Genomic DNA, 13,876 nt, shown 5'->3' on the forward strand with positions numbered 1-13,876 from the left:
TATGTATAAAAATGATGTTATTTCAGCCAGCGCAAATACCTGTGTTTACATCCTGTTTTCGGTTGAAGCCCAAAGTAGTCGATTGCCGAGTTCACGCGCATAGGTTTAGTTATCTATGATCACGCGTGTGAACTCGGCAATCGACTACTTTGGGCTTCAACCGAAAACAGGATGTAAACACAGGTATTTGCGCTGGCTTAAATAACATCATTTTTATACATATCTTTCACATCTACTGCAGTCAGATTCACTCGTGATCACTCTGAAGGAATCACTCACATTTTCTGTGCACTTGCACATCAAGGATGTTAAGAGGCTAAAAGTAGGTTTAATACTTGCCCCATTGAAGTCAACAGGGTGCAAATTTTAAAAATAGAATAACTCGGTGTAGGCAACACCGATTTTTGTCGTTGTTCTCTGTATTGACAGCACTCCAAATGTACAAAAAAATGAGCTCAATGTTAAAATTGACCGGAGTTCTCCTTTAATGCACATTTCTCTTTGTTTGCCTTACATGACATATTGTGTGGAAATGTGGGGGAACACATATAAAACATATTTAGATCCGATAATTAAGTTGCAAAAAAGAGTTATTAGAATAATAAATAAAGTTGGATACAGGGATAGGATCATCTTTGTTTAAGTTTATGGATATTATATATTATAAAACACTAGAAATGATAAAATTAATCTATGTGCGTTTTACATTACATAGGCCTACAAAGCACATTAAATTAAAAGAAAATGAAGACAATTTTCACCCACAAAGGGGCCAAATGTAGCTAGCTATCTCAACAGGAGTAAACGAATCTACGGCAACATATTTCAATGTGCAACTTACCGAAGGCAGATGGCAAGGCGCTGGGCAGGAGATATAGCCAGTCGGAAAACCGTATCTCTCTTGGCGATCTGCGGCCCCACTTTCGCCAAAAGCTCGTCAAATAGCTCCCTCGACAGCCTGAAGTACTGCTGAAACCGGTCATCATCCAGTCGCAGCTCCTGGACGAGACGGTGATATTCTCCACTCTGCTGCCGGCCAAGCAGGATGAGATGGACCCAGAACTGCCGTCTTCCCCTCTTCCAACGCAGGTACAACACCGCAATGCTGACCACCCGGTTCCTGGTAGCGATGAGTCGTCGTCGTCGTCGTCGATCCATTGCGAAATGATAAATAAATGATAAAAAAGTATTTATACAGAAATTATCCCTCCAAAACTTCACAAATTATGTCCGTACAATGTCCAGCCCACAAACCCCGCCCCCAAGCAGCGAAAACGTCACAGGCGTCGCGTCGGAACAAAAATTGATCGGACGCTGGTGGACAAGCGGCTTCACAAGAGATCTGCCTACGCCTGGCCGACGCCTTTGCGATGTTATAGGGAGGGAGGCCGACGCTCGATGTTGGGCCAACGTCGGCCCGACGTACGTGTGCTATCTGGGAACTGTATATATTTTTAAATAAACTGTTATTTAGAATATATTTATATATATAGTAAGTTTTAACATGATTTTATGGCGCTTAAACTAAAGAGTATGGAAAACTTAGACTATTTTGTATGTGAATTATTTTTTTTTATTAGAAATTCATAAAAACAAATTAAAATAAACAATTAAAAAAATGTAACTCAATTGTCATGTTAGGAAAATGTATATTTTGTTCAGGTCAAATGGATTTTTAAATGATTATTGAATTTTGTGAACACTGCTGAAAACTAAATGCTATATTTATTAATTATTTATCATTTTTTCTGGACATAGCTTTTTTCACTGACTCATAAGTCAATTCATATTATTATTGTTATTAATTATTAAAATCATTACATCTCTTTCATAGTTTTGATAACTGCACCATCCATGGACAACACTTTAAACTGTTTTATTTCTCCCGTGAAAAATTGTGGTGGTGGGGGACCTTGAATATATAGTAGCGGCCTAAATACTTATAATTGTCCAGTACACAAAGTATGGCCCATAATCGCTACACTGATCTGGGCCACACACCTCCCTTCCACAATCGGCCCAAATGTTGTCTGCCGTCATTTCAGTGCCATCTTTGCCACACTTGGCCCACAGTTGGCTGACATGATCTGGGCCACACACCTCCCATCCACAATCGGCCCAAATGTTGTCTGCCATCATGCATGCAGTGCCATCATTGCCACACATGGCCCACAGTTGGCTGACATGATGCATGCCAGTGCTGGCAACACGCCAGCAGTGCCATGATGAGGCCACATTTGGGCCAAGTCTGTTTGCTATGTGGGTTAATGTAGTACTGACACTAAAACTCTGAAAACTTGAATATGAAATGTTATTTTGGGTGAACTATCATGATACATATTGTTTTTTGTTTGTTTGTTTGTTTGTTTGTTATTTCACAGGAAAAAAAGTTTAATTATGTAATTTGTGATCAAAGATGAGTTTGATCATATAGTAGCCTACTTTGATAGTTACTTGGTGAGACAAGATGGCGCCAATATGTTTGGCAAGCCATCTGTCGCTCTTCCTATTGTGGACTCTGTTAAGTATTTTCTGCTTCTCTGTGATCAATACGTGGCCTACAACCTTCGTCTGATCGGCAAATGCTGCTAGATATAAAAACTTCAGTCATTAACATTGACAGTGACTTATGGAGTGGTTTTTACTCGTATTCCTCATCGTTCCGGATGAATATCCCGGAGCACCTGTGCCGGCGGCCTTCTATTCTTCTCAAAAAACGCCGTAGAAGACGCGGTAAATGAGGAGGTGCTGCTATCAGTTTAAAAGCCTGTGTGGATATTTATGTCTTCACGTGATGCGTCGTTTGAAATTTCTCCCGCTGAAGGGTGAAGAAGACATCTGTCAGACAACCGAACCGCTGTTCAGGTAAGTGAAGCTATTTTGTGCACGACCCTATTTTTTTTAGTCTATATTGTGTACGACATTAGATGTAGTAATACACATACAGAAGATATGCAACCACATGGGTTCTCTTTTGCACTCATGCTGAATTTTTATTTAACCTTAACCTCGATTAAAAATCGACCGTGGCGGGTATGAAGGTTATTTTGGCAGGTTATGTAATGGAAATCTTTAAAAAATAGAAGAACATCTCTTTTTGGAGCTTTTTTAAATACCTGAATTCAAACTCGGATGTCACTTTGTTCTTTATTGAAGTGAACTTTTGCCTATATGGTAGCTGATTCACTGCCCTGAACTTGAGAACGCGAGTACAGACTGACGCGACCGGGTAGCGATGACTGGACTGCGGGTCATTCAATAGTGCCACATTATAAGCAATCATTTCCTGTATAAAATTTAACCGAAGCAACCTTATTTTAATTTGTTAAGCTACCTAAATTTATTTACAGTAGGTGGATGAATATTTGTATATGTAGCCTATTTATTAATTTAGTATTTTGTCTTTTAGCTGCTGTGAGGAAAAAATCGTCTGACACATGCCACTGATCAACAATACAAAGATGGATTCAGCTTGCTCCTGATAGTATCAGCCCAGATCTGGCCCAAATCTGGTTCATGTGGATTTCACACGGTCCAGATGGGCCGGATCTGGGCCGACACTATGTTGCTGTCTGGGGAGAGCGCTTGAGGAGAAAAGAGGGGCTGCAGAGCTGTACTTCACTTCCTGAGGACAGTCCTAAATAGCATCACTTTCTCCCTCACACATACAGACATTCTTGTGTGCAAATTTGTTTTAAATAATTTTTTTAATTTGCTCTATGTTTGTTGAGAGTAAAATTACATTATAATTATGTTTAAATTTCAGTGCTAGATTCATTGATAGATTCATTTAGTTAGAATTGAAAAATGTTGTACATAGTTGGCTGTTCAGGCAACTAAAATAATGTTCACAAATTCTATTATTATTTTTTTTGCTTGTGCACTACTACAATAAGTAAACTTCTGTTTAAGACAGACCAGAACATTTTGAAATTAAATGCACTTTGAGGTGGTAATAAGATGTTAGGCTTTGAATGTACTAAAACAATAGAAAATAATAATAATGTATTATTATTGGCTTGTGCCTATTGTTAAATAAACTATTTTTGAGAATTGAATTTTCTTGTGCCTTATGGTTTGGGTAAGATTAGGCTGGCTTATGGCTCAGTTTTGGGGTTTCTGGTTAAAGGGTGGTGTCGATATGGTTAACTTATGGCTGAGAATTGGTACCAATAATAAAACCTGTTTTGGCCCAGTTCAGGGCCAGTTAAGGGTGACTAACTGGCTGAGATTCAGGCCAGTTATGGCCCATGTGTGACCCTTGTCTTTAATCCAGTTCTGGGCCACTTCAGGGCTGTCATTCTTTGCGGTACTTGGGCCGAGGGAAAAGTGATTGTGTGGCCCGGAGCTGGTCCAGAAAAAATTTGCTATGTGGGAAACTGCTATAGGCGTTAAATATAATGTATAATAATGCAATGGGGGATATTTGTGGGTCCAAATGTCTTATGTTACCAATAAAAAGTGGCCTACATTATTTTAAATATATCTAGTCAGTGACAGAGTGCAAGCATATTCGTTTAAAATAATTCTGTATTTTCAGCTTCAGAATCATGAATATTATCGTATCGTGAGTTCAGGATCATGTTATCGAATCGTGACATTAGGGTATCGTTACACTCCTAGAGTAAAGTGGCCGCACACTCTCCTCAACAACACACGATTTGAGCAATAATTTAGCCTATGTCTGGAGCACAAAAACTGCGGGACGACACATGCTCAACTTTAATATTTTAAATGTTAGAGGTTTGTTCAAATCCCTATGAGCACCAGCATAAGTGATGCCTACCATAGAAAACATGACAAGTTAAAGGATGAATGAAATGGACTGAATGAGAGAAAGAGTGCAAGATGTTGAGTGCAGGTTTAATAGCTGCAAGTCAATCTTAGATTCTGTTACACACACACATTCAAACCGCCTTCCTGTTGTGCGTCGTCTCATCCCTTCCCATCCCTTCCCATCCTCCCCCCCCCCCTCTCTCTCTCTCTCTCTCTCTCTCTCTCTCTTTCTCTCTCTCTCGTGTCACGTGTGCAGGTCTGTGAATCGCAGCAGCGGCTTTGTGCGTTTCTTTCTGTGTGAGCGAGAGAGAGGCTCAGGGCTGCACTCCTCTAAGGGCTTCTCGTACTCTCTCTCAGCACACATTCACACACGTTCATCCAGACAGGGGGCTTTCACCATCCCAGACACACCGTCTGCTGCCCAGCGGAGCACTGCGACTTCCGTCTGGGAGAGCCTGACGGAGAGGAGGGGATTTTTACCCAGGATTCTTCCATGATTTGCAACAGCATGCGCTCGCCGTGCCAGAACTCATTCCAAGGTTGAGTTGAGCACAGCCGCTGCAGCAGGCGACGAGGGAGGAATGGATCGTGGAGAGAGCAGAACGTGGAACTGAGGGCTTTTCTGATGTCAGAGGATGCTCTGTGCTTCACGGCAGGACGTTTAAGAGTTCGTTGGATGCTCCTGTGCTGTAGTGGATGGATTTTACGCGCTGTCAGAGAGGGTATGTATGTCTACTTCACTAAGTTAAGCTGTTGCATCTTGAACCTTAAAATGCACTTGAACGGATCATGCATTTGCTTGCTGCATCGTATGTGAATGCATCCGTGGATCACTTTTTAACATTCTGTCATTAGACTTTGTGCGTTGTTCTGGGAAGAGGGGGCGGGGGTACGTCCGATGCTTTCAGCCCGTTGTTGCTATCAGCGCATTTCTCTCTGATTAACATCTGGTGGCATGTTCTCGCGGGCAGAGAGGGAAGATTGAAGCACTCGCTGGATTATCATCGAAAAAAGCTTTCAAATTCCTGCAGCTCTGATTTGTTGCGTTTCTCGGCTAAAGCTTGCACTGAGGGCATGCATCGCGCTCAGCGTTTGTTTAATGCATGCATGCATGCATGGATGCATGCATGCATGCCGGGACAGAAGCCCTGATGTGAAGTGATATCCAGCATGTTCTCGGTCAAGGGGCATCAAAGTCAGCCGTGCTGATGTTTAAAATGAATGCGAATTTAAGGTTTAAAGAGCGTATGTGGACAGGGATCTGTGCATGCCGAGGTTTAGCGGGGTAATAACTGAATGTGAGATGAGCAACGGATTGTAATTGTGTTAGTGGGTGGGGCTCTTTTTCACTCTCTCGCTGTCTCTCGTCCCTCTCTCTCTATCTTAAATATGCATGAGGGGCTGAGGTTGTCAGAGGAGTGTCTGTATGTGAGGTATGGGGTCAGAGCCCTGCGTCTACATCGGATCGATAATCCATGTCTTTTGCATCTCAAGCTCACCGCCGGCCACACATGAGATCGCCTTTCCTTGGGAAAAAGAAAGCGAGAGTAGCTAATGAGCTGCCTGTCTTTATGAAGCATTCAACAACACGCTGTCAAGCGCAATGAAATTGGAGCAGCTACATAATACATGAACTAAACTAATAAATGACAGAAAAAAATAAATTATAAATAAATGCTTATACCTCAGAGGGCGCTTTCACAATCAGGAATTTGTCGACGACCCGAGTCAGTTTCACTTGATAGTTCCGTTCATTTGGATAGTGAAATAAGTTTTCTGAAACCCATTTTCCATATGTGGATCTGCATAAAGTTGTTTTGAGGTTTGGTTGTTGTGAATAGCACAGTTTGCAATTCACATGAATTTGTATTCTAACTTGTGGAGCTTGAAAATGAAATGTTATTGCTCATAATTCAGAACTAATAAAACCTTGTTAAACTGCTTAGATGAAATAAAAATAGATACAAATTAGTTAATAAGAAGCCTATTGAGCTATAAAATGAATGTCGATAGCAGCTAAGATCATTTTTTTGAGAAATTGAGTTGATCAACAATCAAAACCATTGGCATAAGTAGGGTGTTGGTCATCTCTAAGAGCTTAACTCTTCTTAACTCTTCTTTCCATAAGATCTTGGATCATGTATGCAGGGTTTAGCTCCCTTTCAGAATTCAGAATGAGAGCATTAGTGAATCAGTTCAGTTCTTCCACACCAGAGTCAGTAAACCATATCTCTGAATCAACATGAATTTCAGTTCATGTTTCAAAAACATATTTTTCATTTACGCCATATCCAGTGAAATTTGATTAGCACTGTAAATTAGAAGTTTATTACCTGTTGGGGGTGTGGTGGAAATACAGCGGTTACTCTAATCAGATTTAATCGTCTCATCTGTATTTTTCAGTAGATTGACTGATTGAGCACTGTAATGCTGTAATAGCTTAATAAAGAGACAGTGATTTTAGCCATTAATCACAGAAGAGCTAATAAATTAATTGGAAAAGGAAATTAGAAACCTCTGGTCTCAGCATTTGCTTCCACTGCACAGTTTAAACTTTTTCTGAGTGGACATCAGAAATTAACTTGAGAAATATCGTTAGGGCCAAAGTCTTAATCATGCCGGATGCTGGAGTTTTACCAGCCAAATACTTAGTTTAATTAAAAGAATCAGAGAGTCTGGTGATTGTGACATTTGGCTTCCAGGTTCTAGCGTCTGTTATTGAGTGGTTTGGTTTTGTTGAATAGACAGTATGCGTGGCAGATGAGTGAATTTTATCCTATAATTTTTCAAAATTTACCCTTAAAATCAAAAGAAAACCAATTTTAATTTTTTTTAATTGTGACATTTTCAAGACAATTAAGGTCCTCCATTTTTTTTTTTTTTTTACTGAAAGACTATTTATTTTCATGAAAAATTATGCAAAACATTTTAGACAATAGTGTAAGGAGTGAGCAAAGAATTTTGATCTTGAAATTATCTTTCTTGGGCTATGCATAAATCTAAGAAAATATATTGAGATTTATGATTAAAACAAGAAGAAAAAACGGGATTGTTTTCACCAGCGGGGGACAAATTAAACCTAACTGAAAAGATTAGGCTTCCGATTCAAAATTCTCTAAAAAATAAGCCTTTTTTTATCTTATTTACATAATGTTACCTGATAAGCATACATATCTTGTTTTAAGGATGTTTAGGCCTAGATATTTTTTTGTCAAAAACAAGACAAAAGTACTGATGGTCAAATTATGTGTGATTGGATCAGTAATGTTTGAGTGAGTGTAAGCTTTGTTTGGTTCTAATTACATTTGTGAAGTGAAAGCTGCTTTAGAAGGTGTGTGTGTGTGTGTGTGTGTGTGTGTGTGTGAGAGAGAGAGAGAGAGAGAGAGAGAGAGAGAGAGAGAGGTATGTAAACATCAAGGTGCCCGACTCACAACACTGTCAACAATGCCATCAACACATGTGCGCGTACACACACACACACACACACACACACACACAGAGAGAGGCTGGTCTGTTCTGTATTATAGGTTTATATTATAGGACTATTGCTGTGTTTGTGTTGCTATTTTCACTGACAGATATTTATAAATTAACATGTATAACTATAGATTTTTTTTAACTTTATCTAATTAGATGTAACAAGTGGAGCCTTTAGTGGAGTGATGCATAATGACTTTATTACTCACCTTTTACCTCCATTTATGAATAACATGACCTTCCAGACAAAACCATTCTTGTCTGAATTATTGATTTTCAAACATATGCCACTTCTTTCCCATTGCATAGAGGGTCTTGTCCTTTACAATTGAGTTTATTGTTCAGGTTAATAATCATATTGTGTTTTCTAGTGCATTTGAACTGCACTGTTCAGCTGTGCTCATTATGTTGGAACTTTGCCTGTAGTAGGGATTATTGGAATACCACATGTGGCAAAAGCCAGTTTACAGCGGTGTAACTTGATGATTAATGGTTATATTGCCATACCAAACAGACACGTCATTGATCATGATACAGCTAACAAACTGCGTTTTTCTCATTTTGAAGCTTGTTTTTAGGAATGCATAGATTTATACAATAATATAAACACAGGCATTCATGTTTAGGGCTCTCCAAAACAATACTATTGTGGCCCAGAGTCTGCTCTGTTTTTTGTGTAAATAAGAAAGTTCCCTCAATACTCACAAAACGTGACATGTCTAGCTCAGCTGAATTGGATTTGACAGCCTCATGAGAAACGGCCTATTAAATTGGAGCTCTAAAAGAATTGCTCAGTGATTCATCATGCAGTACATACAGTGTAACGTTATGCATTTTACATATTGACCTTCAGTGCAAACTAACTGAAAAGATGTTTTTCTTTTTCTTTTTCTTTTTTCAGAGATATGAGGCCTCTTCTGAAGAACACCATTGAATATTTCCCTCACTGAGGATGTGCAACCATTTCTTCTCAGCACAACCACATCTGAGGTCACTTCTTTTCTAGACCCTCTTATACCTCAGGGTTGACTTTCAAAATTCATAAGTGTCTGCGTGTTTCCCGTTGAGCACCGCTGGATTTGAGACCAGTTTTGCTTCACTGCATCCAGAGTGCAAAACTGCTGAAACATCGCCCTCCATGGTTTCTGCCCATTTCAAGAAGCTATCGTCTTACATCGTAAAGATTTGCAAAGGAATGTTTACAAAGAAACTGGCAACTGCCACAAAGAAGAAAGAGAGCAGCGAAAACAAAAAAGAACCGAAAACGTCCCCTGACCTGCAAGCACGGAACCCAACGTTCTCAACCACACTGAAAAGCACAGTTAAAAAAATCTCCAAATGCTCGTCGGCACGCAATATATCTCTTGAGGAGGATGATGGAAAAAACGACTGTTCTTCTCTCTCGCCAACATTCAGTTACCGTGTAGCAATTGCCAACGGTCTGCCAAAAAATGCCCTCTTTCTGAACAATAATGAATTTCATGAGGTCTTGTCAATTGATAGTGATTACTCTGACTCTCTAAACGAGGCAAAACTTGTCCATAGATTCGATGAACAAAAAGCTTATACAATGCCAGTAAGAAGGAACAGGAAGAGTTTGATTAGTTTAGCACCCTCTGATGGCAGCTCGGAGGGAGAGCGGGGAGAGCGCAGCAGTCTCCAAACTCTTCGATTGGGCGCTCTGAAAAAGCTGAGGAAATGGAAGAAGAGCCAAGAATGTGTGTCCTCAGACTCAGAGGCCAGCAACTGGAGAAAGACTCTTGGCATCAGAAGCAAATCTCTAGACCGGGCTGGCCGACAGCAGAAAACCACTACCTTAGAGCCGGGATCCAGCTCGACGGGATGTATCAGTCAGACTCAGGATGTGATGGAGATGATCTTCAAAGAACTTCAGGGAATCAGTCAGATTGAGTCTGAGCTCTCAGAGCTGCGAGGGCATGTTAACGCCCTCAAAAGCTCCATTGATGAGATCTCCAGCAGCGTGGAGGTGGTGCAGAGTGAAATCGAGCAGCTCCGAACAGGTTTTGTGCAGTCCAGACGTGAGACTCGAGACATCCATGATTACATCAAACAGATTAGCCAACAGACCAACAAAGCTGCTCTGAGATTTCTAAATGTGCCTGAGGAGAAGTATGAAAAAACAGAAGAGCTTATTTATCAAATCCTGAAAGAGAAAATGGGGTTTGCCGAAGCACGCAAGACATTTAAAATTGAACTGGCCCATCGACTAGGGCAACAAAGAGAATGTTACAATGCTAAACCTCGACCAATTGTAGTTATATTTTCAAGCCCACAAGACAGGGATTTAGTTTTGAAAAAGTGTTATAAGCTTAAAGGAACTGGAATATCCATCTCGACTGATAGTCTAGTACATGATTCAAAAGAAAAGAGAGACAAGCCAATGGCTTCCTCTCAGACGTATGAAAGCATGGACATCAAGTTCTCAGCCAAAGACAAGGCTGAAAGTGATGACTGGGACTCCATGGAAAGCGACAAAGAGCTTGATGAATTAAACAAGAACAAATATGCAATTGTGTCCAAACCACCCCCAAAAAGTAAATCTGACAAAAAAAAGTCTCACGATCACCGAAGGATGGCCGATGACTCGGCCTACTCTGTGCACTATGCAGATAATACAGCCTACGATGACCATGACAAGCAAAGTAAGTCCTACTATTCTGATTTAACACCTGGATGGCTTTCTCAAAGCGACTACTCCACTCCCAAACTCAGTCGGTCTGAATCTGACTGCTCTAAACTTTGCCAGTCTTACTCTGAGGATTTCTCAGAGAGTCAGTATTTCAGCAGAGTCAATGGCTGCTCCTTGCTTTCCTCCTCAGATCAGGAACTTTGGCAACGGAAGCAAGAAGACATGGCATCCTCCTGGTACGCTAGTCCTCCTAGTCAAACTCTGAGCCAAGAACGACCTTATGTGGAGCATAATGAAGTTGAAACCACTGAGACAATTGACAGTGGTGTGAGTAATGGTCTCGTTTGTATATCAGGGGACAGGAGCCATTACAGTGGCTCTCAGCTGTCGCTGCAGGGTGACCTCTCACCATGGAAAGATTGGCATCACCTTGAACAAGGTACTGATTCAGGTTTGGACGCTTCAACTGAGCAGAACATAATCTCTGAGATCAGTAGTCCCTTTGACCCTGCAGCTAACCCTGGTTTCCCTGAGAAAATTACTAAATGCCTTGAGGTTGATTTACAATTTGAAGGTGAGACCTTTCTGACACTAGATAGCACTCCTGAGACAGGCCAATACCAAGATATAGATATTGAACCTGAATTTTTAGAACCTGAGCTAGATCTTGAACCAGAACCAGAACAAGAACAAATGGCACAGCGAGAACCTGAACCTGAACCTGAACCAGAACGAGAACCAGAGCTAGAGCCAGAACCAGAGCCAGAACCAGAGCCAGAGCCAGAGCCAGAGCCAGAGCCAGAGCCAGAGGTTGTGATTGAACCCATAGCAAAACCAGTACCTAGACCTGTGGCTGAACCGCAACCTGAAAAGAAGCCCAAGACTAAGAAGATCCAAGCTAAGCCTGAATCAGCTCCACAAACTTTGCAGCGGCAAGATGTGAACCACCTCCAGCAAGGCCAGAAATCCTCAGCCATGTACCGGAGCCAGAGTGAAATCAGAAATGAGAAGGTGGAGGACGTCCCCAAATCATGGAGTAGCAGGCTTAGCATAGACCTTAGTGAAAAATCTTTTGGCTTTGGAGGTTTTGGATCCACCCTGCAAAGAGCAAAGTCAGCTTTGGATTTTGTATGGAATAAAGGCCCCCAAAGTACCAGCGCCCCGGTTGAAGAACCAAGCAACACCTCATTCATGGGCAGGTTCAGAACCATGTCCCAGTCCACAGCAAACAGCTCCAGCACAACCATTGACTCTGACGTCTACACAGAACCTTTCTATTACAAGGCAGAAGATGAAGATCAATCTACTGAACAACCTGTGGACAATGAGACACATTATGTTGAGGTGATGGAACAAGTGCTAGCCAATTTGGAAAACAGAACAAATGCCAACGAGGCTGAGGAACAGTACCAAGAAGAGGAATACAATGTCTCGCAAGAATATGACATCTCTCAAGATGGTAACCTTGTGTTGGAATATGATTGCAGCCTTGATGAACCATATGATGAGGAATTCAGTGAGGAGTATGATGACAATCCCATGACTGAAGACACAGCAGAATATGAGGTGAGTCTGGTGGATTATGTGGAAGAAACCGGGGAACCAGAAGCAGAGATTGAAGAACAGGAGGAAGGCAAAGAGGAGGTGCAAGAGGTTCAAGAAACATCAGAAACGAAGGGAGCAGATGAGGTAGAAAAGACTGTAGAACAAGAGGACGAGAACAAAAACGTTACAGAGGTTCCTGTGCAGGAAGCACCACCCAAAAAAAGGATACGTCCCACCTTCAAAGAGGCAGCACTGAGAGCTTACAGGAAGCAGATGGCTGAGCTGGAACAGCAGATCCTGGCAGGAGGTACGAACCTTAATAAAATGATACATGTCATGAATTTATCAAATTGTTTTAAAAGGAGATAATGCTCTTGGACACAAAAATATGCACATCATGGCATTGACCCAAATGTACAATGACTTCATTTTAAAGGCACAATATGTAACTTTTTTGCTTTAAAAATAGCAAAAATCACTATATCTATGTTATATTTTTTTTTTAGTTGTGTACTCGTTGTGCGATTCAACCAGTTATTTGTATTTTATATGCTAACTGTACAGAATTGCTTATACATTATAGTTGTTTAAAATTGTTTCTTGAAGGATATTAGTCTAGGTTTCGGTCATTGAGGCATTGATTGAGTCACCTGAGATCCACCATTGTCCATAAATTATGTCTTTCTCAGGTCTTGGTTCCTGAATACCCAGACACTATTGAAGAGTTTTCTGATGGACAGGATGATGATTACTAGTTTTTGATGTTGAGCGGTTAGAATTGGCGATTGATTTTGTGTTTATGTGTGTGGTTGTCCAGCATATCAGTGTTCAGGTGAAAGTGTACTTCAAATTTTGTGGCCTTCATTAATCTTAGAGAAACAAATCAACATCAAGATGGTTATTTATATTTAAGCATTTATTTCCTAGTTCACCCATATAACAATATTCTTCTCATTATTTAATCTCAGTCATGCCGTTCCACACCCGGATTATTTTTTTTTATTTTTTTTCTAGCTTGGAACATAAAAAGACAATTTGATGGATGTTTACATGGCTCTCTCCAATCCAATTTGTTTATGTGCATTTTCAGATCAGGCAAAGGTTGATGTCAATGACAACAAACTGCATTGGTTCTTTTTGCAAGTCTTATAATGTGATGCACCGCATTTGAATATGCACATATGTATAATTTCATCTAAGGTGAAATATTCCTTAAATAACCGCAAACATGTTTTATTAGCAGTTTTAGCATTTTGTTTTATTTCCAGTGGTTGTTTCTCAAACGTGTGTTTTCATAGTCAGTTTACACAATACATGCTAATATGAACATAAACAGCTGAAATTGTGTCAACTGTATGTCTCTACACTATTCTAAAATTTACTTCACAAAAGCAGTCTCTTTTACAGTCAGTCAGGAATCAAGGGAAT

General features: G+C 40.5%; 1 protein-coding gene across 1 annotated transcript in view; it reads left to right on the forward strand.

The window, feature by feature from the left end:
• The first annotated feature begins 5,110 nt into the window (after positions 1–5,110).
• The window catches only part of unc13c (unc-13 homolog C (C. elegans)), a 279,919-nt gene continuing 271,153 nt past the window's right edge, over positions 5,111–13,876 (forward strand). The window contains exons 1-2 of the mRNA XM_081373262.1: positions 5,111–5,498; positions 9,155–12,755. Coding sequence (XP_081229388.1) covers positions 9,392–12,755 — 3,364 coding nt within the window. The 5' untranslated portion in view covers positions 5,111–5,498; positions 9,155–9,391. The remainder of the gene's footprint in view (positions 5,499–9,154; positions 12,756–13,876) is intronic.

The sequence above is a fragment of the Scardinius erythrophthalmus genome, assembly GCF_964197995.2.
Source record: "Scardinius erythrophthalmus genome assembly, chromosome: 8".
NCBI lineage: Eukaryota > Metazoa > Chordata > Actinopteri > Cypriniformes > Leuciscidae > Scardinius > Scardinius erythrophthalmus.